General features: G+C 33.9%; 3 protein-coding genes across 3 annotated transcripts; 1 reads left to right on the forward strand and 2 right to left on the reverse strand.

Annotated features, from left to right (window-relative positions):
- The first annotated feature begins 1,221 nt into the window (after positions 1–1,221).
- On the forward strand, positions 1,222–6,318 carry LOC149737424 (UBX domain-containing protein 6-like). The gene is made up of 11 exons (XM_089874857.1): positions 1,222–1,460; positions 1,544–1,709; positions 1,825–1,870; positions 2,147–2,256; positions 2,629–2,726; positions 3,103–3,254; positions 3,580–3,689; positions 4,032–4,129; positions 4,372–4,496; positions 4,924–5,069; positions 5,613–6,318. The coding sequence occupies exons 1-11, from the start codon at positions 1,378–1,380 to the stop codon at positions 5,703–5,705; spliced, it is 1,227 nt and encodes a 408-aa protein (XP_089730983.1). The 5' UTR covers positions 1,222–1,377; the 3' UTR covers positions 5,706–6,318.
- Positions 6,058–9,429, reverse strand: LOC149737425 (ribosomal L1 domain-containing protein 1-like). The gene is made up of 8 exons (XM_089874861.1): positions 9,268–9,429; positions 8,855–8,991; positions 8,404–8,539; positions 8,040–8,188; positions 7,502–7,587; positions 7,118–7,227; positions 6,507–6,659; positions 6,058–6,172 (listed from the first exon to the last, which is right to left on the reverse strand). Exons 1-8 carry the CDS (start codon positions 9,316–9,318, stop codon positions 6,089–6,091), a joined length of 906 nt encoding a protein of 301 aa, XP_089730987.1. The 5' UTR covers positions 9,319–9,429; the 3' UTR covers positions 6,058–6,088.
- Positions 9,430–9,496: 67 nt separating this feature from the next.
- On the reverse strand, positions 9,497–15,155 carry LOC149737426 (serine hydrolase-like protein). The gene is made up of 10 exons (XM_089874860.1): positions 14,960–15,155; positions 14,203–14,352; positions 13,658–13,771; positions 13,294–13,335; positions 13,014–13,033; positions 12,439–12,513; positions 11,914–12,094; positions 11,069–11,183; positions 10,439–10,523; positions 9,497–10,066 (listed from the first exon to the last, which is right to left on the reverse strand). Exons 1-10 carry the CDS (start codon positions 14,997–14,999, stop codon positions 9,953–9,955), a joined length of 936 nt encoding a protein of 311 aa, XP_089730986.1. The 5' UTR covers positions 15,000–15,155; the 3' UTR covers positions 9,497–9,952.
- Between the last annotated feature and the right edge of the window lie 254 nt (positions 15,156–15,409).

A 15,409-nucleotide genomic window follows, 5' to 3' on the forward strand; every position in this document is an offset into this window, starting at 1 on the left:
ATTGTACGTAATATAGTTACGTAATAGGTAAATATATAACAAGTTCATCCCGCATTTAAATGTATGCCTAAGTTATCCGTCTAATACTAAATATTAAAAAAATACTAAATACGTCTAAAATATTAAAATTATGATTGGGACATGCAACGAAGTTGTTACGAAGCCTAAGTTATTCGTTTAATACTAAATAATAAAATTATTATACAATACCTTACGCTTTTCTTCGGCAGATTTATTTGCCGACTTTTCTGCAACAAAATAGTCGTTAAATATCGGTTTGTATATTATAACGTCATAATTACCTTCATTCCGTTTTCGCGTCATGGTCGTTTGATCCTCTGTGACGTCATAAACCATGTTTTGTAATAAAAGGGAATTAAAATATATCCATAAACTCTGTGACGAAACAATAAACCTACGAAGCGGGTTCTTCCGTTGCGTTATCTCCACTTCGTGACGTCACATCAACGATGTTTCTAGAAAAGAGCCTATGTACGTAATAATGCCAATTGTGATTTATATTTTACCAATTCTTTGATCTTCTTGCTTCGCGCCTATAGCGCAAATATAATTAGAATATACAAGTAATGTGCCTTGCGTCGACGCACAACGCGCATGGGGCCCCATGAAAAAGAAATCGTCGCGGAACGAAAGCGTATAGTCGCGTACTGTTCAGCTATGACGTAGCAGACCGGTTGACGAACGCGAGCGGTATAAAGCGATACCTAAATGATTGTGACGTAACAGAACGTAGCGATTGTGAACCGAGATGTTGCGTGTGACGTCGCGAGTGACGTAATAAAGAACCGTCGCGATTCCTGAAACAGGGTGTGATAAAGAATAATCTAAACTTAAAAAGTAATAAACGCAAGGCACAATTTAGAATAATTTTATTGTGTATAATGTCGTTCAATAGTAATGCTGTATTTTAGTATAATATAATACGAATGTAATAAAACAATACTTAACTCAAGTCTTGCAAGAAAACTTGTTCAAACCTTCCAACTTGTAACCTGGTGTGGAATCAACTTCATCTAAACTGGAACGTGGTAGCATTGCGGAAGAGGCGTTTTATGCGCGGAGCAATCAAGGCGGGCGTAATCAGCTGAAGGCATCAGTCACGTGAGAAATAGGACCAATCAGCTTCAAGGATTAGACTTTGGAAAAATCATGGCAAAAAACAAAAATACCAACTGTCTGATTCTGAGCGATCTACATGGCCATTTACGTGCCCAAAAACGTAACAAAATGTCAAAACAGCTGACACTTGCATGTGCTCACGTGATAAATTAAGTCATGTCACGGTCTACTGCACAGGTGTAACTGTATGTTTGTTTACAAATTGCATTGCTAAGTAATCGCAAGTTAAAAACAAGAATGAAAAGTTTTTTTAACAAATTAAAAACAGAAGCAAAGTTCTCTAGGGCAGGACCAGGACATAAACTTACAGATGATACGAGGTAGTTTGTACTGGCGTTTAAAAATATATATTTTGTTACAAGCTTGGGCGGCCCCAACTAAACTTTAACCCCCCCCCTAACAGAACCAGACCCACTGACCCTGGTCCATCGAACGCACCAAATGTTCGAACCCAACCAATGTCGTCGTCGCAGATGAACGCTGGGTGTGCTGCGTTGGCACGACATGATGAAAAAAGCAAACAAGTTAAAACCGTCGTTCCGAAAGTAATAAAGAACAAACCAGTTAAGGTATGTATACTTGTTAGATAAAGATAAATACAAATAATTTTTATGTTAATATCATACTTGAAGATCCAAGTAAGATGGGTTGTCCCGTTATGTTTGACCACGTTGTTATTAACAGGTTGCTGACAATGGGATGGGAAACAATGAAAGAAGTTCACCAACACGTAAGTATCATGGGAACACAGGGTTTGGAAAATAGACAAAATATTACAATTTCTCTCAAAACCCCCCAAAATTCAAAGACTGTTTTTGCCCCAAGAGGATAAATAACTTACTTTCATTTTCCTTTGTAAACAATCTCTAGTAAAAAAATATTCCATAAATAACAAGGTAATTTTTTTGTAAAACCCTCACAGTCCAAAAAACTAATCTTTCAATCTGGCATTAAAAAAAGAAAATGAAGAATTTTAAAACTAACTATATATATTTTTTGCTTGTAGCATCACCACGTACGAGCATGGAGACGTATGTGGGTTTCATATCTCCATTCACCAATGAAGTTGTTACGAAACCTAATTTACAAAATCATTTGCGTGAAAACTTTATTTTGGTAATAACTTTGGTTGGCAGCAGAATGTTTCATTATCATGGTTTATAATAAAATACAAAAAATATAAAACCTGATTTATCAAATTATTTGCAAGAAAACTTTATATTGGTTAGAATTTTGGTTGTCGTTTAACTTGATTTTTAATAAATTACAGAAATATTTATCAAGTTAATACTTGTACGCTTATAAACTGGTTTGCAAAATAGGAAAAAAAAGCTTTATTTAATATATGTCACTGTTGAATACACATAGTATATATATTTTGATACAGTGTATTTATATTGTTAACAAAATGTTTTTGTTTTTTTTAACTGTTAACTATGAAAATGGCTTTGCTAGAAATTTCACAACACATTTATTTTAACTCCACAGAACCTGGGTCAAAATGGCGTCACAGTTGCCGTTCAGATGATGAAAACATTAAACACAAGCCAGGATAAAGTGCAAGCTGCAGTTGATATTATTATTAGGTAAATGGTGATGTAATTTAAGTTTATGTTTTTTACCCATTTATGTAACTGACACGATATCTTACAAAATCTGAGCGTAAAAGTTTTGCCCAATCTGCTGTAATACCAAGTGTAATTACACGTTAGCAGTCACGCCTTCATCTATTCTATCTGGGTGAGGTCCCGTAGCGTAGCATGCCATGGGTTCTAGGATTTAGGCCACCATTGGCCCATAACCCAACACTTTCATCTAAAACTTTTCCCTAACTAGTTTCCTCCCATAGCGTGTTTTATTGACTATTTTTGTGCTGCTAATTCCTTCCCTTCGTTTATTCTTATCTTTTTTTTACTGTACACATACACAAATAAACAATCTTTCAAATATATGTTCATCCAGATACATAGACAACATCATAGCCCACCCTGGTGAAGAAAAATATCAAAAAATACGAAAAAATAACAAAGTTTTTACTGAAAAAGTTGCTTCTGTTGAGGGGGCCGAAGAATTCCTTGAAGCAGCTGGGTTTCAAAAAAGAATCGGAGAAAATGGTTCGCATTTAAATTTAACTCTGATTGAATTTTTTTTTCATGTATCTCAACCTTAACTGACTGTGGGACCTTGTGTGAAGAGTTAAACAGATCTTTCTCAAAAGTTTTTAGTTGGGTTTGCATAATAATAAAATAATAATAGTTGAAAATTAAATAAATAAATGTAACTTATTTTCCTCACATTGGGGCATCAACAGCCATTATAACACTGGTGTTCTGTTCCATACACCTCGTGAGTGACCACTTATTTATAAATCAAGTTGGGTTGAAAGTTGAAACATGTGACTATTGGTATGATAAAAGTAAGAGATATTTAAATTTTCAGATGAGATTTATTTTGTCCTAAACGACGCCGAAGTGGATTCGTTGAAAAGTTCAAAAGAAAGTTTGCAAACAACGGGACGCCTTCAAGTTAAGATTCATCGAGATAAGAAGGTTGGTTTCATTGGGCAAGACACTTAACGGATATTGCTCCAATGTTACTAATGGGTTGTACCACTTGGGGTGTTGGGAAAACTTTGGGTAAATCTCGGTCCGATGACATGCCATGCTGTAGTGCCTGAATGAATGTACATACAATTTTGGGGCAATGGACCAACTTTAGCATAAATCTTGGAGCAACTTTTGTGCAAATCTCTGCACCCTGATTTGACACAGGGGCCCATTTTGTATAACTCTCTTGTTTTTTTTCAATAAAATGTCTCATTTCCACTCAACTACTATTGTGTTAGGCCACTTATGACATTTACAGCATATGATCAAACATATTCTTCTCAGATCATCTTAATCAAAGATGGACCCCCGTCACCAGTTGTACTTTCAAACGACTTTTTCAAATTAACTTCCCAGGAAGTAAAACAAGAACAAATCGCAAGGTATGGAATATAAGGTTTATGACGTACTTGTATTTTAGCTCCTACTAAATTCTGTTTTATTCCTGTACTTTTGCTTTTCCTTGGCTAAAACCAAAATTCTTGCCGGAAATTTTTTTTAGAACTGATTTTTTGAAACTTTGGTGGTATCTTTAAATCACATTTGAGCATCTATAAGCTATGAATAGGCAAATTTTTATTTTTTGGAATATATTATTTTAACTCTGTATAAATCATCGCTACAGGACTGAGGAAATTGAATTAAACAAACAATTACGGACAAAAGCAATGAGAGAATCAACAAAAAGCTCCCCCATACACAGATATACTATCATACGAATCAAGTTTCCTGATGCAAAGATCCTGCAAGGTGGGTTGTTTATAATACTGTCTCTTGTTAATCATCATATTCTGTTGTAACCGCAATCATCTCATTTTTTTTGAAAAAAGCTAATATTTTCAAAGCTGAACTATTGTTGTAACATAAATTACCATCCAGCGCTGTGGTTAATGATTAGACACTTCCCAACTAACTGAAAGATATGAATTTGATGCTTTTCAATACTGATTTATTTTATTCTTGGGCAAGACATTCAAGACTCAATGGACATTGCTCCAATCCAGTGTTGGTGTTGGTAATAGACCAACTCTGATCTAAACCTCTTTTCCTCATGGCATGCCCGCCCACTTGAATAACATAACCTTCTTTACTGGTGTATGCACATTCTATTCTATGTGATGCTTTTACTGTATCTTGCAATATACATAATCCTACATCTCATTTATTATTGTTGCAGGTACGTTCCGTGCCAGTGAAACAGTTTCTGCCTTGAATGAATTCATCCGAGATAATATCAACTTTGAATGGGCGGTATTTACGTTGAAAACATCGATTGGAGAAACTGTATCTGATGAAAGTCTTACTCTAGCAAATGCAGATTTGGTGAGTGTTCATAATGGTGCTTGTATGGGGTTTGGACTCCATGATTGTTATTGTGATGACATTTCACAACTTTGAACACGCACAACTAAGTTTGTTACAGCTGCCAGGAAATAGAAATTATTTGGGGAATTGCTTTTTAAAATACAGTGGAAGTAATGATAAACACATTTCATTGTTTATGTTTACCAATTATTGCTGTGCAGAATATTAACCTACATACCATCGCTTTGTCTCCCACCTAAAAGTAACATTTTATACACAGTATTCTACCCACTAAAGCAACCTAACTGTTTAATGCAGTGTGGGAAATTCACTACCCTTTCCAGTTTTTCTGATTTTCTGATGACCTTTTCCAGTTTTTCTGCACTGACACCAGAGCATGAAACACAAATTAATACAAATTTAGCGAAATCAATTTACACTAACAGTAATATTTTATACCTTGCTTTCTACCCACTGAAATTCACTACCTTTTCCAGAAAACCTTTATCTTTCATCTAGATTGACTGGAAGTAGAGTTACTAATATTAACTTTGCTTCAAGGTACCGACCTCCCTGTTAAACCTCGTGTGGAATGAAGAGATTCGAACTCAAGTACGACAAGAACAAGGGGTGGAATTGTCTCTTAAAACATGATGAATATTATTGGAATATCCAGGAGTTTACAAGCGGGGAGATGTGGGGATCCAACTTAATTTTGAACATTTCTTTACCCAACGCGCGAAAGCCGGTTATTTTATAAATTATTTTACACAAAAGAGCGTAGTACCTAACTACACCCTGCTTACAATTAAGAAGAGATTATAGTTGGACCACTGGGTCAGAACCGTTTAAGTGTTGTGTTTGTGTCAATGTTGTTGTGCCTATTATTACAATGCAGTGTTTATTTAAAACCGTAGGCGTAAAACTCCTTCATGACATCATAATGTTCTGACCGAGCTGGAATCTGAGCTTTTACGACTCCATAAAATATCTAATGACACCCCAATGATATTACTTGCTTTATTGGAAACTGAAAACTAATTTTTTGGTTCAACTTTTTTTGGTTCAACTTTTCTTTTCCTAAGTGGTATCTTTGGTTTCTTTTTCGGTGCTAACAACCCCTGCATGCAAAAGGATAAGTTACCGGTATTAATCTTTACTATAGTTCATGAAATTTACCACAGCATTAAGAAATGCAGCGTGGGGTGGAATATTGCCATGTTATTAACTATAAAACACGTGTTCATTAAACAAATGCATATTTAAATACTGGAGTAGAATATTGGTATGCTCCCTCAAAAACAAGCATGTGGAAAATTGCTTTAGTAAGTTGAGTTTCCATGGCAATTATGTTGCCACGGTGATACGAGGTAAATTTCATGAATTGTACATTTGTATTTCACTAACCCAAATCATATTATCTACATTATCATGTTATGTGTTATACTCAGTTACCTTTTCAGATTTCCTTTTCTTGTTCTTTTCAATATAGTCCATTTCCTCCATGTCTTTTACCTTGGTATCCTCAGCTTCTATAGTGTTAATATACACCGGGATTGCGATGGAATCGTTCGTTTTGATCCGTAAAGCTCTTACGTTGCTCCAACCCTGGATGTTCAAGTTAATAATAAATAACTTCTGTTTTAAAGAAGTGCTGTGCAAGTGGTTGTTGAAGCAAAACCTAGAGAATTAGGCAAACCCTGAAATTTTCTGCTTACTAATATTTAAAGTATAGACTAGTACGCAGCTATTCCTGTTTTTGACCAATCAAATCACTCTGTTATAGCTATGTACCAGTCTTTTTTTTAAATACACTATGCTAACAGACAATGTAACAAACTTAAAAAGAAGGCAGGCCAACCTTTGAATTTTCTACACTGCATTAATCAGTAAACATTACAACCAATGAGAAGATATCTATTAAAAGAATGTACGTCTAACTATCCCCGCCTCAATTACAATTTACAATGATAAGTTAAACTTGTTTCACAGGTTTGTGTCTAACTATCCCTGTTTATGCAAAAGTTGCATAGTAGCACTGTAGTGTAGCAGATACAATAACTTACCCTTGGAAGTTGCGACACAACCGCGCTAATACAATGCTCAAGATTGTCAGCTATTTGTTCGGCTGTTAAGTTCGATGAAGCAGCGTGTATCATGGTTGTGTCACCGTGGGCTGTCGGTTTAAAACAAAGTGTATAAATATGTTTAAATCACAAGGTGGAAATGAATATGTTATAGGACACCAACAAGTTAGTATTTTGAGAGTTATTTTGTATGCTGTTTAGATCAGCACACAAACAAATACCAAAATTTGTATATAAATAAAGATTGATTCTCAAATGTAATGTAAAGGTACCACCAAAGATTTAAAAGTCAAAAGGATAAAATTGTACCTGTAACACTTCAGTAGAGCACCGATGTATAACAGATATACTAACCCAACTTACCAGTTATTAACCATCTAGCACGAGATATTCTGTTGAAGAATTCCTTCTTAAGATCAGTGGCAGTTAAGTCAATATCTCTGGGATTTCTGTGAGTGTTAAAGTTGTTATAATGTTATATATATTGTATTAGGGGATGGTATATAATATAGCGGTGTGGGGAAAGATGAGACACCTTTTCGTTCCATTTTCTTATCCCATTTAATAAGGAATTTCAAAGAAATAACCGTAAAGTTTATAAACTTGTTACATATCAACTTAAACCATTAAAATAAGGTACCAAGCAAAAATCAAAATTTGTAAGTGCATAGAGATGCTCAAATGTAACCTAAACACAACAATACCACCACTACTAGTCGTACCACTAAAGTTTCAAAAAATGAAACAGCTTTCTGATAAAAACTAACGCGTGAAGTGAAAAACAAAATTTGGCATGCAACAATGCAATAGATAATGCTTATGCATCTCTGTCCATAGTTATGACTCGTATACAAATTGTGGTTTTTCGTTGCCATGCTTTAAAACACCAAGGAATATTTACTTTGCTTTTGTAAAAAAGTGTTTCCCAATTAATGGAGGTAATAATCTTGTTATTCGTGCATCACTGAGGAACAAATCATAAGATCCACATAAGGCTAGTTTCGCTTCGAAGGATTTGTAATCTTTTTTCATTGAAGTAAGTGGGATGAACTGTGAAAATATTAGGTTTTGAAATGAAGTTTTAAAGGCATCTGAAAAAAGGTAAATGATAAATGAAATTTTGTTGTTGTATGTTTATATTGAACAGATTATTGATTTCATATTAATATAAGAAAGTGCAAGACAAACTTTTAAAGCACAGGAGAGGCAGGAATAGTTAAATGTGCATTCCGTTGAAACAAATCTAACTAAATTTGCGGCCGTACCTTGGGGACAAAACCAACTTTATTTCTGAATAAATCTTCATAATGTTCTTGTGATTTTTCGATGTCTTTACTTTCGACGTCTTTCGTGAAAACACAAATCTCCGATGAAGTCGTGAACACTGGGTGGGGTAGAGGACTGTAACAACAGGCGGTGTGAAGCATGAGCGGCAACGCTTTTTCACTTTAAAAATATCTAATACATAAGGAAAGGCCTAATTGTCCAAAGCCTGGGATGCCAAAATCTATAAATTATGATGTCACCTAGTTACAGCTATCTATAGTGTCAGTAGTAGTTTCCGTTTGTAACAAGAAAACTTTGAAACTTCAGTAAACAAAGAAATGCCAGAAGACCTTATTAAAAAAAAAACAGTGCAATCTGGCACCAACATTATTATATATATAGACTGCGCACATTTAGATATATTAATTCATTGTATTTATACTAACTTACATAAAAACTTTTTTCATCTTCCTCGAAGGAATTCTGTTCATTGCAATAACGAGGTTTATTCGACAAGTCTCGGCAAGAATTTCATTTTTCTTTTGTGTTTCCACAACTTTTAACAATGCTTCTGCAGCTTTGTGTAGCTAAACATAGCAACAAAATTGTATATGTATAATAGTTTCATTGCTAAAAATAATCGGCACTAGTGAAGAATCCTCCATTACCTTACAGATTATAGGCAATACATTAGGAATATAATGGAAGCATTCCTTAGCAGCGCCGCAAATGGTGTATTACATATTTTACAAAAACATTACTTTTTGTATCCTTAAAAACAGTAGCGATGATCAAGTTAAATAAAAAACAATCAAGGGAACTAGCAGTAAAACGACACAGTCTTATACAAGGGTTTTACATACCTGTTCACGGGGTATCGGGTTATTTTCTTCAGAAAAAACGCTTAAAACCATCTTTGTATTGAATGTAGTAAACTATCGCACTTTCTAAATAAACTATACTCTCCTATTTACCAAAACTAAATTAAGAAAATTGTTCACGCGTGTGCTCTGCTAAGAGTGGATACGACGTAGGTCAACAAGATCAAAATTCCATAGATTTGTGATCATAAATTACTCGTTAATTAGGCGATTTTAAACAATATAATTTATATAGTAATTGTCAGTTAAAATATTGCATAAATAGGAATAAATTAAATGATGGATAAGGTGCATTTTGAAGCTGCATAATTAATGGTGGCAGACTTGGCACAGTGGTTAGCACGCAAGCCTGAAGACCAAAGGGTTCAAGGCTTGACGTGGCACCATTGATTTTAAAAGAGGTGTAAGAAAAGATGAAACATAAATCAACAACTGTTCGATAAAAGGGACTTTAAAGACATATATGTTCCCAATAATTGTGTTTGAATTAAAAACAATGAACTTAATACTTGAAGTTACAGAAGAATAATTGTAAGGAAATTAAAACCAGCAGAATATGCACAAGCACCTTCACAGTATTGGGAATACACATACTGTGGCCCAATAAGATCGTTAAATTTGACCAAAAATTTATCTTAAAGTTCTGATAACACTATAGCAGATAAAACTATAGATTGGAAGAAATGTTTCTTTGTAGAAAAGATGAGATTGGTTGAACCAACAATTCTGGATGAGTTAGATGAACATAATGTTTGCCTTCAACATAAACACTCTCATGATACTGAAAAATACATTACCTATATATTATAAAAAAAATTACGGTGAGCAGGGTAAAGTAACATTACATTAAGCCTTTTCAAACACTTGTACTGTTACGGTAGAATACCGAACTGGGCAATACACTTAGCAGACATTGCTACTAGCTGTCATTATTTATGAATGGGTTAAGATACTCTGGTGTTGGAGTAATAGGCCAACTGTGGTCCAAATCCCAAGGCATTACAAAGTAACACACTTGGTAACTTGTAAGTGGGTACGAGGTGTGTTACAACAACCGTAGCTATCCCTCCACACGTATAAAAGCAAGTTATATTTATTTATTCATTTATACCACCTCACCCAAGTCAAATAGAAACATAGCTTGCCAACTTACCTTGCATAAAGTGAAACAATCCATTAGTTTTTCGGTGACTTCTTTACGATGACCTGACAATGATGAAAAGTTTCCATCACTTGCTCTAAATGTAAGAATGAATGAAACTTTGTTTATTCTTTTTGTAATTTACTCTTGTAAATCACAATTGTAAGCGAAATTGTTTTTTCCACTTAACAATTGTAAAATTTTTATACCAAACAAATATTTTTGTTGTGCAAGGAGTAAACTAAAGACAAGGTATAGATATGTAGGTTTTTACTTAATCTATTTTTTTATTTTTACCTTTTCTTGAACTAAAAACATGATATAGTCAAAACCACAGCCGTTGCTTACAGTTAAAAACATATTTATATTTAATAGAAAGAAAAAAGAATGGTAGCTACACCTAGCAGACAAACATTAAGTCATTAATGTTTAATGTTTAATGTTTAGTTATTTAAACTTTTAATAAGGAGAAAAATGTTCATAAAGAACTTACACAGTATGTTGTACCATATAAGCCACTAAAAATTGTTTAATTTTTGTTTAAAACTTAAATGATATGTTGTATAGCTGATGTCATATTGTAAAATTAAAATAACAAAAAAATTGTTTCGTATATTTAAGTTTTAAATAAATGTTACTCACATGATATGTTGTGTAGCCGCGGTAATCTTTGTGACAAACTGTTGACAAACCTCAGGGGAGGTAGTTACTATGTGAGGAAAAGTGTCTCTTATGTCGTGGGTGAATGTAAAGGTTCCTGATAGAAAACGTTTTTGGTTTAATTAGGAATTTTTTTAAATATTCTGGGCGCACAGCCTTTATTGTAATTTATTATTTAATCTCTGGGTTGATTTAATTTATCGGGTACAAATGTTAAAAGAGCAAATGATGGTACCAAAAGTAGGTTCCTGCATATGCTAGAGTTTCATAGTAACATAGGGAACCTCATTGATTAATGTGTTGAATGCAATATACTTTGGCTCTGCTTGTTTGTATGGACACCTAACAGCAGGGTAAAATCTGGTTTGGCTTTGTTAAAATGCAGTTACACTCATAGTTGTCAAACATAGGGAACCTCATTGATTAACGTGGTGAATGCAATGTACTTTGACTCTGCTTGTTTGTATAGACACCTAACAGCAGGGTAAAATCTGGTTTGGCATTGTTGAAATACAGTTACACTCATAGTTGTCAAACATAGGGAACCTCATTGATTAATGTGGTGAATGCAATATACTTTGACTCTGCTTGTTTGTATAGACACCTAACAGCAGGGTAAAATCTGGGGTGAAATTGTTAAAATGCAGTTACACTCATAGTTGTCAAACATAGGGAACCTCATTGATTAATGTGGTGAATGCAATATATTTTGGCTCTGCTTGTTTGTATAGACACCTAACAGCAGGGTAAAATCTGTTTTAAAGTGTAAGACTAGGGTATCAAAACAAAGTATCACCACCAACATAATGCATATTTTAAATATTCACCATCAGGATTTTCCACTAAACCTCTCTCAAGCAGAATATCTGCAGCTTCACCATCCAATGCAATATTCCCATCAAGAAGTTTAGACTTAGCTACATCATATGGATATCTTTTCCTTGCTTGAGGATATTCAACTGAATAATTTGCCTTGATTGATTCACCCATCAAACGGGGAGCTGTAACCTGGGAGTTTTTATGAATGGTATGGTTTTGTTTTCTGCTAAACCACATATTTTGTGATGAATGATTGTAGCTTATTTATCTTTGCATGGCCGGCAACGACAGTCGTTATAACACGGGTGTTCTGTTTCATACACCTCATGCCCGCTTACCAGTTACCATGTATGTAACCCATTTATCCTTGCATGGCGGGACAACTACAGTAGTTATAACAAGAATGTTCGGTTTTATACACCTCGTGCCTGGTTACAAGTTAACACTTACGTGTCCGTTACAAAGTTAACACTTTGTGGGTGATTATTTTGTTGTTGTTTTAATAGAGAGTTTAAAATTACGAAATGACTTACTGCTGGCACTGGGTGAACTCCAAGCGTGTCAATAAGAATCAGTTTGTCAACTTTATCAGGAAACGTTCCGCTGTACTGGACATGGGAGGGGATTAAAGCCATAAATATAAATATATATGACACAAGGTTCGTATAAAAACTTTGGTTTACCGACAGCAGAAAAACATTTTTTGAGAGTTTTTTTTTTAATTTTTTTTTTTAACAAACATTTTTTCGGAGGGGATTCAAGCGCATAAATGTATAAATAAATATATATGACACAAGGTTGGTATAAAAAACTTTAAAACAATCTCGTCTCTTTTGCTAGGTTAAATTAATTTGGGTTATTGTGGTCAGAAGGATGTTTAAAAATTACGTTTGATGAGTTTTAATACAAAAATAACAGCATGTTGACAGCCTATGTACAAAAATGGAAGTTTATTTTTTAATTTCAGACATCAGTGAAGATGGTTTTAGTTTATTAAACTGAATCATTTAAGTTAAAAATGAATACAATTGTTTGATATATATGGGGTTATAGGCTGCCTACTAAAGATAAGAAATTTGCAAAAATCTATATTAAATATTGGACTCACCATTCCAAGAACATTACCACCTGAAAATAAAGAGAAATATTGAAGACTTTAAAAAAAATTACAGCAGTGGTTCCCAAGTTTTTCGAAATTTTGCCAAGTGGACCCTTTGCAATTATTCTGGTAATTCGTGGCCCGATAAAAATCAAAGAATGCAACAGGAAAAATGTAAAAACCACACCAATGAAAAAAAAGTATAACATATGGCAAATTGGGAACCCTCCAAAACCGCTGTTCTGACCCCAGATTAGGAACTGCTGAACTACAAGACATAATGACTTACCCATGCTGTGCCCCATAAGTGTCACAACTTTCCATTTGAAATCTGAAAAAGTTAAAGTGAGCGATCTAAAGATAATCAATAAAACTTTATCTTTAATTTGCCTATATATTTTCACTTTTTAAAACTTATACTTACAAGTTACCACGCATGTAACTTATTTATCCTCACATGGCGGGGCAATGATAGTTGTTATAACACAGATGTTCTGTTTCATACACCTCGTTGATTAAAGATCATTAATTCAATAGTTATTGAAAATGACAACAGTTCTCTAGGTGTTTTATATTCACCTTAATATAAATAATACATCAAGCTAGCTGCATTAAAATAAATAGTCAGATATTATGCATAAATCATTACATACGTCTTATTACTCTTTCAATGATAGCAACCTGATCAAACAAAGTGTTATAAGTTCCTTGTGGGAAACCTGAGGACAACCCGTTCCCTGGCATGTCTATGGCAACGAAGTATCTCTCTGCAAATAATAACATTGTTTTGGTTTCGCAGTTTCAGCAAACTTATTACATAGTTCGAGGCTCCAACCTGTAAAAAGGTGTGCTAACCAACTGCAGTTTGGCATCACAAGTTTATGAAATCTTATATAATGAATAGGTGTAAGTAAGAACAACTTCAAATGGAAACCCTAAAAGATGAACCTTAAACAACTATATGTGGAAAACTAAAAAATCGTCTGTAGGGTGTAACGGTCACACCTTTTATCCAAGACATTGTTTCTTTTTTTATCAATAAGCGTGTTTTAACAACTGTTGTTTTACCGTTACTACCCGTCTTTTCGCTTTTGTAAACTCTCTTGTTCTTCGTTATCGTGACCGAAGAAACAGAATGAATTTCATTCATTCATTCATTTAAAACCTTAAAAAAACAGGTAATCTTGATAGTTATTACCTTGAGGTAAAAGTTGAATAAGTTGATCGAATGTGTTGCAGTTCTCCACCCACCCATGGTAACACAACACTGGGGGATTGGCAGGGTCTCCAAATGTTTTCCCAGCAATTATCCCCCATGGTACGCGGATCTCAAACTCCCTGCTGATTCCTGGGGTGAAACAAAGTGCATTGTTTAATTATTCTAGAATTCCTAATTCTTCCCAATTGGCTTAATGTTAATACATAATAAAACTAAATTATCTGTTACTTCTGCTACCAGGCATAATGTAAATAAACTTTTATCGGCTAATATGGTAAAAAAAAACATTCAAAAGTCTCACCGGATGACAGACAAACATTGAAAATACATTACGTTTATTTTCATATCAGATGAGCCATGGAAAAATTTTAAACACATAACATAAGTAACTAAATTCAAATACATAATACTAAGGGTTTTGACAGAAAATATGGTTAAATTTTTTTCTACATTTACTCTTTTGAAAATTACTCGCGCTTTAAATGTCTTATACAGGTCGTCTTCATTAGGGTGAATGACACGAACAGTGAAATACTAGTACAGCATGTTGAGTGTCATTTACTCTGATAAAAAAGACCTGTAGCGGAGATTGAAAAGTAAATAATTTCCAAAAGAACAAACTTAAAAAGCCCTGTTTAGGACTACAAAAGCTGATACCGAAATAAACGCCCGACAAGCTGTGTTACAAGTATAATAAGCCTAGCAACAACAGTTTATATATTTGTTCCATCAATACCTCGTTTAGAAGTTCCAACATATTGTGATCTTTCTTTCATTCTTTATGTTTTAAACTAAATTTAATTTTAACAACACATCAGTACATACTACAGTGACTACAGTAAAACCTAAACAATATGGTTTCAAGTTCACATGATTTATGATAACAACCAGATATATTACTAAGCAATAACTTTTTATAGTTTGGTGGGGTAAGATGAAAACTGTTAGGAAATAATATCCCATATTTAAATTTTAAAGGACATTTCTTAATCACATCAAGATATATTACTAGGCCTAATATAGTAGGGTGGGGTAAGTTAGCTACAGCAAGCTCATAATATCCTAATTTCATATTTGGTTTTTAACAATTAACAACCCTCTTTTAGAGTTATGAGGATACAGTTATATAATTCTGTTTTTAAAACCTAAACATTATGGTTTGAAGTTGAAATAACATTTGTTGATC

Source organism: Ciona robusta, chromosome 3 (genome assembly GCF_009617815.1).
Source record: "Ciona robusta chromosome 3, ASM961781v2".
NCBI lineage: Eukaryota > Metazoa > Chordata > Ascidiacea > Phlebobranchia > Cionidae > Ciona > Ciona robusta.

Excerpts from the sequence above, each read along its gene's own strand:
- LOC149737424 (XM_089874857.1), top strand. The coding sequence starts at position 1,378 with ATGAAAAGTTTTTTTAACAAATTAAAAACAGAAGCAAAGTTCTCTAGG. Across the intron at positions 1,710-1,824 it reads TAAAGAACAAACCAGTTAAG|GTTGCTGACAATGGGATGGG; the intron begins GTATGTATACTT and ends TGTTATTAACAG. Across the intron at positions 2,257-2,628 it reads TGCGTGAAAACTTTATTTTG|AACCTGGGTCAAAATGGCGT; the intron begins GTAATAACTTTG and ends TTAACTCCACAG.
- LOC149737425 (XM_089874861.1), bottom strand. The coding sequence starts at position 9,318 with ATGGTTTTAAGCGTTTTTTCTGAAGAAAATAACCCGATACCCCGTGAA. Across the intron at positions 8,992-9,267 it reads ACCCGATACCCCGTGAACAG|CTACACAAAGCTGCAGAAGC; the intron begins GTATGTAAAACC and ends TGCTATGTTTAG. Across the intron at positions 6,173-6,506 it reads AGAAAAGGAAATCTGAAAAG|GGGTTGTTAGCACCGAAAAA; the intron begins GTAACTGAGTAT and ends TTTTGCATGCAG.
- LOC149737426 (XM_089874860.1), bottom strand. The coding sequence starts at position 14,999 with ATGAAAGAAAGATCACAATATGTTGGAACTTCTAAACGAG. Across the intron at positions 13,772-14,202 it reads TATTCAACTTTTACCTCAAG|AGAGATACTTCGTTGCCATA; the intron begins GTAATAACTATC and ends TATTATTTGCAG. Across the intron at positions 13,336-13,657 it reads CATTGAAAGAGTAATAAGAC|ATTTCAAATGGAAAGTTGTG; the intron begins GTATGTAATGAT and ends TAACTTTTTCAG.